The 15,834-nt window shown below is 35.4% G+C and overlaps 1 protein-coding gene across 1 annotated transcript in view; it reads left to right on the top strand.

The window, feature by feature from the left end:
- The window catches only part of LOC107302503 (E3 ubiquitin-protein ligase SH3RF3-like), a 53,990-nt gene that overhangs the window by 3,203 nt on the left and 34,953 nt on the right, over positions 1–15,834 (top strand). The window contains exons 3-4 of the mRNA XM_015831615.1: positions 9,873–9,968; positions 15,118–15,471. Of these exons, the coding sequence (XP_015687101.1) occupies positions 9,873–9,968; positions 15,118–15,471 (450 nt within the window). The remainder of the gene's footprint in view (positions 1–9,872; positions 9,969–15,117; positions 15,472–15,834) is intronic.

Genomic DNA, 15,834 nt, shown 5'->3' on the forward strand with positions numbered 1-15,834 from the left:
TTGTATGAAACATGTTTCTACCAAAGAAAATCCTAAAATGATAAATTTGATGAACCTATGTTAGGTTGCATTTTCATAAATATGGGAAGTTCTCATTGAAAGTGTGGACTTTTTGCTAAGGTAAAATCCATTTTGGAAAGGTCTAGAAAATTCACATTTTATCAACAGATACTTTATATCGGGGTGTCAAACTGAAACCGCGCCCACCCCATTGCTGGCAATGGAAAAAAGTCACGACACGTCACGTGACGTTGTGAGTTTGACACCCCTGCTTTATATTGATAATGTTATGAAGATGTATTCATAGGATTACATCACTGTGTCTATGAAGGAACTTTAGCATTTTTAATTCCTCTGAGATGCAGCTATTTAGTGGGAAAGAAAACCAAGAACTTAGCAGTATCTCAAAACTGCAGCTCCACAAACACTAATTAATCATTCCTGCACCCGGTGCCTTTTCTGGCAGTCCTAAAAGGAAGAGAAAATATTTTCATTAATACATTTTGATTGAATTAGTCTCCAGAGTTAACTATTTTTATTTGTCATGATAAGGAAACAGCAAACTGTTACTCACTTAATTTACTGCTACAATGTTTTTACTGCCAAAAAGGAAAAGAAGACTGTGTGGGATTTTCAACCTCCAGTACTCAACATAGTAGGACTGTTGTTCAATCATGTGCACACCAGCTTCCTGACCTCATGAAACACTTTGGTGACCATAGAGAGTCTCCTCATCTTCCCCAGAGACCTAAATGCCCAACTCTCTTACTTTCTGCATCCACCAAACAGTGTTTTTTTTTTCCTGGATGAGCATCTGATATCATTACCTAATAAGTTTTCCTCCCTCCAGTAAACTTTGTAGATGCTTTTTATCCAACTTTGATATGGTTACTATCTCTAATCTGATTCTTCTCTCCTTTTGTGCTTTGGGACTCTCATTGTTTCCCCATCACATTTTTATTCTTCAGCTTCCTTCCTGCCATATACGCCTTGTCACCTAGAATAATTTTGGTTCTTGTCTATTGTTTTCTCTGACAGCAGATAATCTATTTTTCATCTCTGGATTTCACTCTGTCTTTATTTTGTCATACGTTTCTATGCTAATTATAGTTGTCACTCTGCTGAAGAAGCTATTCCTATTGAGATAGATTCCAGATCCCACACACTGCTGAAGTCACTCACTCACTCAGCTCCACCACAATGGCACGGCCTATCTGTTGTCATTGATATGATTTCTCTGAGAGATGCAGGCTAAAATTTTCATTTCATCTTGGCTGAGAAGAAGAAAAAATCCTATTAATGGCTTTCCAGTAGTAAGTTGATAAGACTGTATGGTCAAATCCAAACTATGTAAAAATGATAAGTATTTTTCTTTACATTAAACAAGTCTTTGATTCATTTAAAGTACAGGTAGTCTTCAACTTATGACTGTGATTGGCTTCAGAATGTCCTTTGCTAAGCAGGGGAGTTGCTAAATGAATCAATTTTATAATCTTTTTTGCCATAGATGTTAAATGAATCACTGCAGTTATTAATTGAATCACAAGGTCTTTAAGCAAATATGGCTTTCCCCATTAACTTTGCTTGGCAGAAACCAGCTGGAAAAGTCACAAATGAGATCACATGACTCTGGGATGCTGCAACCATCATAAATAAATGCCAGTTGCCAAGCCCTCGAATTTGGATCATGCAACCTTGGGTAACGGTTGTAAGTCGGAGGACAGCAAGTCACTTTTTCAGTGCTGTTGTAACTTTGAACGGTCACTAAATGAATGGATGTGAACTAAGGACTATCTTAGTTATTATGGTTTGATTCAATTTAAGACTGCTATATTAATAGATATATTATAAGGATTGATTTCACAGTTTTACTTGTAAAATCTATTATTATAAAATGATGTTTATCATCTTATTTTATTTATTTATGAACTTTTAGTAATCAAACCTAAATCTTGCCACAATCTCAGGACTCTTGGTGGCTCACAAAATAAGAATATAGAGTAAAATTTAATATATATATATATATGAAAGAAATAAAATCCCAAACATAGATCATGTTTGGGACCTAAGACCTCTGTTTTCAGCTTTTTCCAGGAAGCAGACAATATCAGAAATAGACATGATATAGATATGGAGTCATCTCCAATAGGAGGTCTATACCATAATTTCTTTTAGATTGGAATTCCGATCTAAAATTATTTAAAGCTGCCCACCCAATTTTTATAAGACAGGAAAGGAAAAGAAGCATAGTATGACATAGTAGGACTGTTGTTGAATATCTTGACTTGGAGAAAAGAGATCTCTGTTTCTTGCCTCCTTCAAGAAACAAAATGTTCGTATGCCTATTGTATTTAAGCCAGTGTTTTTCAAATTTGGCAACTTTAATATGTGTGGACTTCAACTTCCAGAATTCCCCAGCCATATGTTGGCTGAGAAATTCTAGGAATTGAATTCCACATATCTTAATGTTGTCACGCTTGAAAAATATTGATTTAAGCCCTGCCTTATTTTTGCTAAGATACTTGCTTTACATTTTTAAAAAAAATATTTTCATTTTACATGTTACTGAACAGATGTTTCAAGCACTAATAATTAAGTGGGTAACAAACTATTTTTCAGAAATGCTTTCCCAGTTCTGATGGCCGGCTTCTGTTTTGAACACTCTGGGCCATTTAGAACTGAGTGCTTCTCAACACAGATAGGGCGCTTCTACCCCAAGGAGATTGTGCCATTTTGAAGACATGTCAGCTAAGTCTGAAGACTATGCTTATTTATTTATAGCTTAGGAAAAAGTCACCTTTTGTTTCAACCACTGCAACTCTGTAAACCTTAACAGCTAGTCTTCCTTTGTAGAATCTCTTGTTTTACTCCATCTCCAACTACCTGGGTTTAGCCGTCCTTTTAAGGCTTAGGAGAATTGACAGCTTTTCAGTTCTACTCTGTTGGGGCTACTCTGCAGGGAGGAAGCAGACAAATACGCATATAAAGTAGGAGAGAAGAGGTGGGTGGAAGCAATTTATTATAATTTGCTTTTGCACTAGGAGAGGTGAGCATTTTTTATTTCTGCAAAATGTATTGCAATATTGTATGGCCAACAGAACAGAAGGTGATTGCAGATTCAAAAAGTGTTTTTGAGCAATTGGGAAGTAGATAACTATGGCGTTATTTTAAAAGAAAAGTGTGATTTTGAAACGAAGGGCTACACATTAGGTTGACTACACATTAATAAAAAGTAAAAGACCCATAATAAATCCAGTCATAAGAGTTTTCTTGGCAGCATTGTGGAAGATGTTTGCTCTTGTTTTCTTCTGGGAAGATTTTCTGACTTAATAAGAGGCAGTTAATCAATTGAAATGGCAGAGATTTTATTTAGTTAGTTATTATATGACTCTGTCAGCTGAAAAGCTCACAGATCAACAAGATGGTCTCTATCTTAAAGATAAGGTATAAATGAATGAAAAACCAGAAATGAACAAAATTCTTATAATCCCTGGGTAGAACTATAACAAGTGGCAGTTTGGTGCGGGAGGGTAAAAGCACCAGGCTAGAAAGGGGGATATTGTGAGTTCTAGTCCCATTGTAGACACCAAGCCATCAGGAATGACCTTGGGCTAGTGAATCTTTCTCAAGTACGGTAGGATAACAGCAAGGACAAACCATTTCTGAAAATGTTGCCAAGAAAACTGCATGGACATCCTTGGTTCCTTGCCAAAGATGACTCAAAGATACCAAAAACAAAAACCTGAAACAGTTCAGAGAAAGCAAAACCATAAGATACATGTTTTTAAGCAGATCAAAAGAAGTGCCTTTGCCTCTCTTCTCCCACTGCTCTGCGGGAGAAATAACTGCTTCCTCAATCTACAGAGATAGCTTGTTATCTGGGTGACTTGAAGCCAGTCACGGTCTCTCAGCATAACCTTACTTGATCGTTGTGAGTTAAATGAACATGTTGTTACTCAGGCACACCATGGAAAAGCAAAGCAGATTCAGAAGGCACATAGCTCCTTCTTATTTCAAATCCTTCCTCAGTACTCCTTTGAAGAAAAATTGTGGGCAAGCATTCCTCAAAACATTTGTTCCTCATTCTCAGCTGAGAGCATTGCTTTACCGTTAAAAGGGCATTAAAGAATATGTGAGGCACATGAAGCTAATGAGTACTGGAGAAACTGTGATGGCCCTCCTCACATATTTTTCAATTTCAAATTGTTTATTTATGTATACTTGTCTGATTCAAATACTTCTCTTAGACCTTTGCCATTTATCCTCATACATATACATTTCTTTTTCTCTAATTATAAGTAGCTGTACATTATTATTACCAGTTGGCAAACAAGGATGGCACTGACAGTGGAAAATATATTATTTTGTCACCATCTCTATATTCCTCTTGCGCAGTTTAGCTCTACTTTCCCCCCCCCAAAAGATGCCAGGAATGATGTTAATAAATGCCACTATATGTAGCATGACACTGTTTGAAACATTTTTCCAAGTAATTTCCCCCTCTCTGAAAAAATAGCTGACTTCTACTCCATTTAATAAAAATAAAATCAATTTTGACTGAAGTGATTGATTTCAGGCATAGCCATTGATGTCAATGATAAAATAGAATTTCTTATCTTAACAATAACATTGAGCAGATGTCAGACAGTGATTAATTCTGAGGCATATTAGGAAAAAGGAACAGAAGAAAGGACATAACATCTCACATAGACAACAATTTTGAAACAATGATTCACAGCTTTGTTTGATGGAAATCAGTATGCATAGAATAGCAGACCGTGCAGTAAGATCAAGTGGCACTTCATCATTTATGTAAATAAATGATGGATTGTTTATTTCCTGGTTCAGTTCATATCCTGTTTCTAAAAGATGTTCCCATGTCAGTGTATAACAATTTAAAAACAAAGGAATCCTGTTAGGTCATGTTTAAGGATTATCTAGCATCCCACATACTAACCAGTCAGATGCTTTCCAGAAATTCACATGCAGTACACAAATCAGCATCTTCTTCAGCAGCCAGAGTTGATTCAGAGAGATTCAGAAGCCGCCTTTAATAGGTTTAGTCTAATCTTCTTGAATTTGTCTTGAGTTAAAATAGCAGAAGAAACCAATCTGGACAGGAGAAACTCATTCCTCTCAAGTCTGTGCCTGAATCCTGAACATATGGAGCTCATCATCGTCAGAGCAGGGTACCTGCCAAATTCCACAACAAACACAGCATGGTACTGGCAATGTTTCTAGTCTTTTGAGAATCTCTGGCTTTCCCTTTCTTCCTCCTTCTCCTCTTCCTCCTAGTTTCTAATCTGTAAGGTCACAGTGCCTGAAAGTTAGCAGGCAAAATCTATTACAGACAGGTCATTGTCCTTGGTGACCCCCCCCCCCTATGAATTATAGATCCAAATAAATTATGTAAAACAGCAGGTTTTGCAAATAAGGACAAAGTGAAAAATATGGACTAGGATAAAAGAGTTGGTTCCCAAGGATGTTAGTACAACCCTTGCTTTTTCCCAGTGTATCCTTGGTGTAGAAATACAGGTTGCCAATTTTTGTTTTTGTTAACATAAAATATAAATAGTTCAGGCAACTGTATGTCAGTAATTTGTATGTTGTGGTGAAGCAGAATGGTAAATGTTGCCCGCATCTGACATTTTCATATAAAATGTGACATGAAAACTGATCTGAGTCAGAAAGGACCTGGATTGACCCATTAAATTTTTCAGTGGAATGTTCAAAGGCACTTTACAATGCTGGCAATGGTCTCCTTTTTTCCACCAAATGGTGTATCTTGTGTACTAGGGAATATCATCCCACTGATTTCATTCCTCGTGTAGTTATATAACACTCCATAGCTATACGAGATGGAAATTAGGCAGACAGATTAGTCTACATAACAGTGCATCTGCCAAATCAATTTTGCTGTGCTCCTTTTTTTCTGGCCTTAAATTTATTCCATCTTGTTTCCTTGCCAGTTATTTTATTTTTTTTAAGCTGACATGAAGACCTTGCATATATTTCTCACAGCATAAATATTTCTATGCATTTCCTCCCCATGTATATTTTTATATATTTTTTCTAAGCATAATTTGTTGGTATATATTTACCCTTGTATGCATCTTTCTGCATACTTTCCACCAATATACAAATCAATGAACATATCTTTACACTATGAAGTACATCTTAACATTTCAGGAACTGCAAATCTGGGTCAATATCATTGTTTTAGTTCACATAAGGAGTCAAAACTGTGAGTTAGGTGAACATGAACTAAGTGGATATCATACTATCCCTAGCTTAGTAGTTGAACTTCAATTCTTTTATAAATAGAAACATTTCTTTCTTTTCTTAATGTTTTCATTGCAAAGTTTATTAGAGAAAAATCCCACTTTAATGGATCATTTGGAGAAGACCAAAGCCCATTAAACTTCTTAGTATTCATTAATTTGTAATTTATTTGTGTATGTATTTATTTTTATTCCACCTATTATTTTTATAAATAACTCAAGGCAGATAACATATACTGTATAATACTCCCTCCTCCTCCTATTTTCTGCACACAACTCTGTGAAGTGAGTTGGGTGATTTATTTCACTATATAATATAACATAGCATTAATATAAAATAATATAATTATAATGCCTCATTCAAACTATGGGCTTTAATGCAACAGGCTGGTCCATTATTTCAACAGAACATCTGGATAGACATGTGGTCTGTTGCATCAGAAGTCTGCCAAATGGGCAATCTGTTAAATTGAGGCTTCACTGTATTATATTCATTAGGGTTGGATAGTATTCTGAATTTGAAAGCAAAAAGCTGATTCAGAATACAGAATAATAGAGTTGGAAGAGACCTTGTAGGTCATCTTGTTCAACCCCCTGCTCAAGCAAGAGACACTATACCATTTCTGCAAAGTGGCTGTCCAGTCTCTTCTTGAAAGCCTCCAGTGATGAAGCACCCACAACTTCTGAAGGCAAGCTGTTCCATTGTTTGATTGTTCTCACTGTCAGAAAATTTCTCCTTATTTCTAGGTTGAATCTTTCCTTCATCAGTTTCCATCCATTGCTCCTTGTCTGGCCTTCGGGTACTTTGGAAAATACATTGTTCCCCTCCTCTCTGTGACAGCCCCTCAAATATTGGAACATTGCTATCATGTCACCCTGGTCCTTCTTTTCACTAGACTAGCCATGCTCAGTTCTTGCAACCGTTCTTCATGTGTTTTAGCCTCCAGGCCCCTAACATCTGTGTTGCTCTTCTCTGCACTCTTTCTAGACTCTCAACATCTTTTTATAGTGTGGTGACCAAAAGTGAATGCAGTATTCTACGTGTGGTCTTACTAAGACTTTATAGAGTGGTATTAGTACCTCATGTGATCTTGATTCAGTCCCTCTGTTAACTGCAACTTAGGATTGCATTGGGTTTGTTAGCTGCTGCCGCACATTGCTGGCTCATATTTAATTGATTGTCCACTAGGACTGCAAGATCCCTCTCACAGTTACTACTATTAAGTCAGGTTTCACCTAATCTGTATGTGTACTTTTGGTTTTTCTAGCCTAAGTGTAAGACTTTACTTTTCTCTACGTTGAATTTCTCAGTGTTCAAGTCTGTTGAGATCCATCCGGATCTTGAGGCTATCATCTAGGGCAGACATGTCAAACTCATGACATCACGTGACGTTGCAAGATGTATCAGAGCTTTTTCTCCATTGCCGGCAATGGGATGGGTGAGGTTTCCTGGTGACACGTCCGGCCCATGGGCCGGCAGTTTGACACCCCTGATCTAGGGTGTTGGCTATTCCTGCCAACTTAGTATCATCTGCAAATTTGATAAGTTCCCCTTCTATTCCCTCATCTAAGTCATTTATGAATTTATTGAAAACTACTGGGCCTAAGACGGAACCTTGTGGTACTACACTGGTTACTTCTTTCCATGTAGATGTAGTACCATTAAGGACTACTTGTTGAGTACGGTTTGTCAGCCAGGTACAAATCCATCTGATAGCGATGCTATCTTTCCCACTTTTTTCTAGCTTATCAAGAAGTAGGTTGTGGTCTACTTTGTCAAATGCTTTAATGAAATCTAAGTATACTAGTCCACAGCATTTAATTGGTCTAATAATTTAGTCACTTTGTCAAAGAATGAAATAAGATTGGTTTGGCGTGATCTGTTTTTAACAAACCCATGCTAACTTCTAGTTATAACTATTTGTTTCTAGATGTTCGCAGATCTGTTTTTTATTATCTTTTCCAGTATCTTCCCAGGTATTGATGTTAGGCTGATTGGTCTGTAGTTTCCTGGGTCTCTTTTTTTCCCTTTTTTGAACCACATCAGCTCTTTTCCAATCCTCAGGTAGTTCCAGGTTGCTCCAGGATTCTTGAAAGATATGGGAAGAATAAAGAAGCTGCACCATCTCCCAAGAGTTGCAGTGTAGTTGCATGAAAGTATGTCTGCTGTTTATAAGAACTACAGACATGGGTTGTCCCTGCTTCTTTCTGCCTTCAAATCTGTGGTCATGTGCAGCCCTAATATTCATCACATCTAGGCAGATGGAGAAGAAAAAGTATTGGGGAAAGCCTATAAGAAAAAGAGGATCTGTAAGGAGCAGGCAGCATTTAGCCTCTGTGAGAATGGCAGGGAGCCAGCCAACTGCCCTCAGATACTTGTTTTAAAATGTCAAGTTCAGAACACATAGGAGCCCAGCAGCCAAAGAACACATGTAGAAGCAGAAACAACTAAACCAGCTTCTGTACTATGGACAATAGAGTTCGAGTATATTGTTTGTAATGGTAATTCAGTCCAGTATAACATCTGTCTTTCTTTTGTGTTACATAGTATCTTTGTCATTTTCTGTCAGTAGATTTTTATGGATTTCAAATTCCCTGAACTCCGAATTTAATATTTTTAGTTCTAGTTTTTTTGGAATTTTTCTGTAAGCAGATGCTTCAGTGCAGATTTAAAATGGTAACAGAGCTGATATTTCTTTCTTCATTTGGCTATACGTATTGGGCTCTATAGAGCCACCAAATCAGGAAATACTCAAAGCAGCTTATTTGAAAAACTCAGTAATCAGACTACAAAACGTATGAAAATTAAATTTTACTATGTGGAAATACATAAAAAAATATTTCAGCCATCCCTCATCAGTCTTCACTTAGTGGAATGACAAAACATTTCGGCCAATTTGAAAAGCCAGATTTTGTCAATAAAAGGAAACGTGTTATTCTTTTTCCATTGTAATAATTAGTGTATGAAATGGGTAATTATTACAGCTGAAAAAGGAAATTGAGGAAATTAAAAAAGAAACACTTTATATAGCAGAAGTAAAAGAGTTAACATAAATCATATGAGCACATTTCATGAGATAAATTGCATTCTTTGCAAGAATGAGCAGGCTTTAGGATTTGGGGATCTATATTGTTTTTATTTGAAAATCAGGTTCTTTGAACAAGAGTCAAGTTTGGAAAGCATGTACTTTGAAATTAATCTTGAGTACCAGAAATAAACTGTCTGTTGCTCTCATCCTGAACGCATATACACATACAATGCTGAAATGGAAATATAATTGGAATTAAAAAAATTACAAACAAATCAAGATAGCACCAAATGATTTCATGCTTTTTTTTAACAATGGCTAAGTGCAATTTAAAACATTAATTTGTACTGTAGTCTTTTAAGAAGTTGGAAAATGTGTAACTAGTTATATCTTATTCTGATAAAAATAATTTGCTTCCTAGAATATTTGCTTTTGCTTTACTTTGTGAGAAGTTTGTGAGATATATTTAAAGAAATTATTTTTTTTCTCCCCACTTCCTTTGAAACAGAAATATTTTTTAAAAATCTTATTTTTATTTTGTGTATTATCTATCATTTTTTAGGATGAAATTTTGACTGTCATCCGAAGAGTAGATGATAATTGGGCGGAAGGAATGCTGGGTGATAAAATTGGAATATTCCCTATTCTGTATGTGGAGGTAAACTCAGATTACTTTTGTACTTCTTTGTTGAGAGAAAAAGCTTAATTTTTATCATTTGATTTTTTTACGGTGAAATTGATATAATTCTTTTGATGGTGAACACAAAGTGCAGGATTTTTCTGTTGCCTTGAGATGAACACACAGAGACAAATAGCACTGTCACCACAAATGCACTTTTAAAAACTGTCAGAAATTTTTCTGTGAAAAATATACAGCCCAATTTAGTTGATCATTTTGAGAAATACAAGTCAACAAAGACAAAAGTTCAGTTTGAAATTTTACCTTCAGTTACTATAGAATTGAATTCACACTTGCTTGAAAATGTACTTTTTTTCTCTGCTGTTTTCCATTTCTATGAATGTCTACTATACTGAATTCTTCCCCTTTAATCCAGGTAGTTGCTGCTTTTTGAAGGCACAAATTGCTAACCAAGCTAATCCTCTAATGGAATGATTTATTTAAAATGAGCTTCTCCAGGAAAATTCTTTTTCATAGCAGCCTTTGCCTATAAATCAAAGCTACAAATGTAATATATGACTGGTTGCACCTGATAGTTCTGCAGCTTGTGGAACCCCTAATTCACATTGCAGGGTCTCGACTTTCACTGGTATCTTATGCCAATATGGATCATAAAATTTAGCCAAACTGCATGCATAATTCCCACTCCACTTTATTTCTACACTGCATAAGGAAACTTGTATGTAACAATGAAATGTGACAGATAAAATGGATAGTTTGTCACAAGTTAATTATGTCCCAGTTTCTGACATCAATAGTAAGGGTTTCTTAATGAATGTACTACCTATGTTTAGATTTATTATACTGAAACAACAATTTTGTTGATTGTGAATCACAACATATGTAGTAAAAGGGTTAAGATGTTGGAGTGGAGTAGGGAGATCAAATCATGATTCATTTATGTTATATAAGGTAATTTAAGGCCAATCCCTCTAACTCATAGGATTATTATAAGGATAAAATGAGTGGAAAACCTACATGCACAGCCTTTATCTCATAACATGACAGTTAAATGTAATAATATGTAAATAAATCTCTCAAAATAAGTCCTTCCCACTGTTGTAACCCATCCTTCAGAATAAGTCACCACTCTCTTTGAAAGACCTGAAGGAAAATTAAAAAATAAAACAGCTGTCTGCATATTCACAACAGCAGTACAGTATTCAATATTATGCAAAATACCTTGGATATAAATTCTTCAGTGACAACAGCTATAATTTTTTAAATTATGTTTTAGCAACTGTTATTGAAACATTGACTGCTTATGGTGGTGTAATGGCTGATGATATTCTATACCCATAATGTTAGATGCAGGCAGTTTATTTGATTAAATGATACACAGTGGGAATTCTCTTGGCTGTTGTGCTCCTGTTAATCAATGCACTAGGACTAAACTAATTATTCTAAAGAAATATTCAGGGGATTGTTCAGTCAAAAATATTCTGAGAATTAAGGTGTGAAGTCTACTATTCATTCTAACTTGTTTTGGCTCTCTATAATGTCATTATGAAAGGAGGAACTTCACAAACATTTTAAGATTCAGTTCCTAGTTCATATTTTGGTTCTTTTAAGATCTGGGGAAGAAACTGAAATTTTCAAGGATCATTTCCCATAGTGCACCTTCCGTACCATCAAAGATGCTTGGAAAGAGGCATAAAGTATAACATTCTGGGAAATGAAAGAGAAATGTAACATATACACATTATTTTCTTACAAGGCCATATTCTCTTGAAAAGTTTTCATTAAAACTTTTATTGCTTAAAAAAACACTTATACATTCTGGGACTGCTGTTATAAAATAACTTGGAGTGGGGCAGGGGGGAATCACCATGCAATATTGAAATTCAACATAAGGCAAGCACAAGGAATAAAGTCAGACTAGAGTCTTGGACTTTAAGAGATTTGATTTTAAGAAACCTAGAGAGAGGATTCCTATTATCCAGGAGTAGAAATATTTAATAAGTCTGAAATTTTTTTCAATTTTACCTAACCTTCAGCTCTTTTCATTGAACCACAAACAATGCCCAATGTTTACTTAGGCATTCTCTCATTGGCAGTGTAGCTCATAAATGTCACAATCTGCTTTTGAATAACTTCTCCAAGCTGTACAATGGTCACAGCCACAAAATAGAAATCCATTAGTAAAGGAAAAATTTTTTGAGCCATGTGCAAGGCAATATGACTGGATCCAACATGCAGATTTGCAAAGAAGTGTCTATCAACTTGGGTGCATTGGATTTTTAACACACATGCCATGTACAAAATATTCTGATAAGGCTTAGTTGTTCTACTCATATTCACAATATTCAATGCTGAACACTAATTATTGTTCAAAAATGGAGTAATATCAATAGGGTAATGTGAAATTTATATTAAAGGGTAGAATTAGGAAAATATTTGTTGTATTTTACCAGCATTTTTCTTTTTTAAAAAAAGATTATTTACAATGATAAATTGTACATTGGGACTGCCAACAAAGCTTAGTATTCACACAGAAGATTCAACTAAATTAATCCTATAAATCCCAAAATGAGATCACTGGACTATATTATAAACACTTTGAAATAGCTGGATTATACTAGCTGTGAGTAAATCACATCTCAGCAATGTCAAGATATGTTTTGTTGTGGTAGTTTAAGGTGAAGGAATTTAATAGTCTGCTCAAGTATTTTATGTCTCCCCTAAATGTCTACAACCTGTCATATATAGAATTAAAGGAATATTATTCAATAGTATATATTCATAGAAAATAGTATTGTTGAGGGATATTCTCCACACAAAAAAATCCAGGTTTCTACTTAGGTAAAGTATTAACTGTAACACTTCCTGTTCAAATATTATATTTGCTCTAGGGAAGGGGAAAAAAAACCCTTGTTCACTTTTCAGGGGATTAATAGTAAATACCAGAGAGGCTATACATAAAGATCATAGTAAATACATATTGTTCTATGTTGAAGAAAATAATGGTTATGTCAGAATTTCTACAAATATAAGAATGTAAAAATTAAAAAGTATATGCAGGAGTATTGAACATAGCATCAAAGTACTCAAGTAAATATAAAAATAAAAATATTGGGTAAGTATAAAAATGGATAATTCTCTTTTTGAGATAAATAATCTTTTCTCAGCTCTTAAAAGAGAAGTAAATCTCACCTAGTGGGTGAACTAGCAAAGAATTTGTGTTTTTATACACTATCACAATCTAACAGGAAATTAATATATTAAAGCCAATTAATTGTACTTATTATTTTCCTGAAATAAGGTCTGTAAGCATTACACTATATACTCTTGATCAGTGGTGAGATTCAGCCAGTTCGCACCGGTTCGGTAGAACTGGTAGCTAATTTCTTTTGAGTTGGAGAATCGGTTGATGTGTGGCAGAAACGTCCCCCCTTCCTGCCCAGATCAGACCCATGTGACACCTTCTTTCCAGCTCTGACATGGTCTTCTGTCACTTCCTCCGCCACCATGAGCAGTCTCACAAACAAAAGAAGTTTGTGGGACTAAAAAAAAAAGTTCAATCAATCAATTCAGTTGTCAAGCCTCCCAGTTTTGATCACATGACCATGGGGATGCTGCAACGGTCATAAGTGTGGAAAATGGTCACAGGTCATTTTTTTTAGAGCTGCTGTAACTTTGACTGGTTTGACTAAATGAACTGTTGCAAGTCGAGGACTACCTGTAACAACTAAAATAACTATGATGAAAAAAACTATAATTAAACAGGCAGTAACAATAGATGTATCACTGCATTCTAGAATAATGCATAATACATAAAGAATAATGGATAGATAGTCCTCAACTTACAATAATTCATTTAGTGACCATTCAGAGTTACAGTGGCACTGAAAAAAGTGATTTATGATCATTTTTCACACTTACGATTTTTGTAGCATCCCCATGGTCATGTGATCAAAATTCAAACGCTTGGCAACTGGTTCATACATATGACCATTGCTGTGTCCCAAGGTCACATGATCAACTTTTGCAACCTGACAAGCAAATTCAACGGGAAAGCCAGATTCACTTCACAACTGTGTTACTAACTTATCAACTGCAATGATTCACTTAACAATTGCTGTAAGAAAAGTCATAAAATAGGGTAAAACTCATTAAATGTCTCGCTTAACAATAGAACTTTTGAGCTCAATTGTTGTCGTCAGTCGAGGACTACATGTATTGCAATAGTCTACCTGGAAATGATTAAGATATGAATAACCATGAACAAAGCTTCCCAATCTAGGAACATGCAAATTTTCATACAAAATGGATTTGTGCAAAGGCCTGGACACAGTTGTCATCTGTTCCTTAAAACATGAACTGTAAGGACCACCAAATTTTGAACCAACATGGTTTGGGGAAAAGGATATTTCACTGGATCTACAAATGAAATTGGCTTTTAAAGTTGTGGCTTTTAAAGTTGTGGCTTTAAAATTAAAAGGAAAATACTAATAATCTAAGAGAATGACCCAAATATTTTTTTCTTACTAGATTTACAAAAGAGGGAGGGAGGAAAAAAGGAAGGAAAGAAGGAAGTCTTCTTTTTTATATATATCTTTGTATTTTTAGGATTTGCATGGAATAATGTCTCATTACAGTGATGTAATTGTAAATTTTGCACTGCAATAGAGTTACCGCTCTGTAATGCTCCCTTCTCTTTCTCACTGTATGGCATTAATGCCTACATGATAGGGCTGCTCTAAATCAGTAAATAATAACTTCAGCTTCTCAATAGAAGACTAATTCATCAGTGGGATTTTAGATCATTGAACAAACTACATGGAAGGAATTGGCTTCTGTTTTAACGAAACATCTATGTAACAGAATATTTTTATTTTATTTTTAATTCAATAGCATAGCCACTGTTCATTGTGTTTTGTACTCTGCTTCTAAAAGAGAGAATTTTGTTAGTCTCGTATACATTTAATTAACAGTAAGTTCTAGTTGAACTTAAGTGAACTGAAAAAAACATTACATTGATATGTGTAAGTTAAAGTACTAGCAACATTTCATTCTTATTCTGATTGGCTTCTATTCTTTATACTCTCATTTGATGATGGACTTTGAACTCTATAGATACTCAAAGATAACACCTTTGTAATGCCTCCTTTTTTATTTCTTCTTTTAGCTCAATGAATCAGCTAAGCAGCTTATTGAGATGGACAAGACCAATGTAGCTGCTGCATCTGGCAGTGATGTCCCTTTGCCAGTTGACACTAACCTGGCAGTAAGCACAGTCCAGTGCTGTACACTGAACAGTGCTGGGGCAGTCAGTGCCATTCAGCGACATATTGATGGCAAGAAGAATGCCAAGAAGCGCCACTCCTTCACTGCTCTCAGTATGACTCACAAGTCGTCCCAGGCCTTGAATAATAGGCATTCCATGGAGATTAGTGCTCCTGTCCTGATAAGTTCAAGTGACCCCCGTGCTGCAGCCAGAATTGGAGATGTGGCTCATCTTTCCACCAGTGCACCAGTCCAGGTAAACTTTAATTAACCACAATATTCAGTCAACAATGGGAGAGACCAGACAGACTTCTTCATGTGCTTTGGCTATTAAATTACAGTAGAGGAACTGGGTGGCAGAAGTCCCCGTAGTACCATCCTAATAAAATCTTGTGTCTGGACAAGATTTTAATTACATTCTTAGTTCTTCTTCTTCTTCTTCTTCTTCTTCTTCTTCTTCTTCTTCTTCTTCTTCTTCTTCTTCTTCTTCTTCTTCTTCTTCTTCTTCTTCTTCTTCTTCTTCTTCTTCTTCTTCTTCTTCTTCTTCTTCTTCTTCTTCTTCTTCTTCTTCTTCTTCTTCTTCTTCTTCTTCTTCTTCTTCTTCTTCTTCTTCTTCTTC

The sequence above is a fragment of the Protobothrops mucrosquamatus genome, unplaced genomic scaffold (genome assembly GCF_001527695.2).
Source record: "Protobothrops mucrosquamatus isolate PMUCROS unplaced genomic scaffold, P.Mucros_1.0 scaffold_268, whole genome shotgun sequence".
NCBI lineage: Eukaryota > Metazoa > Chordata > Lepidosauria > Squamata > Viperidae > Protobothrops > Protobothrops mucrosquamatus.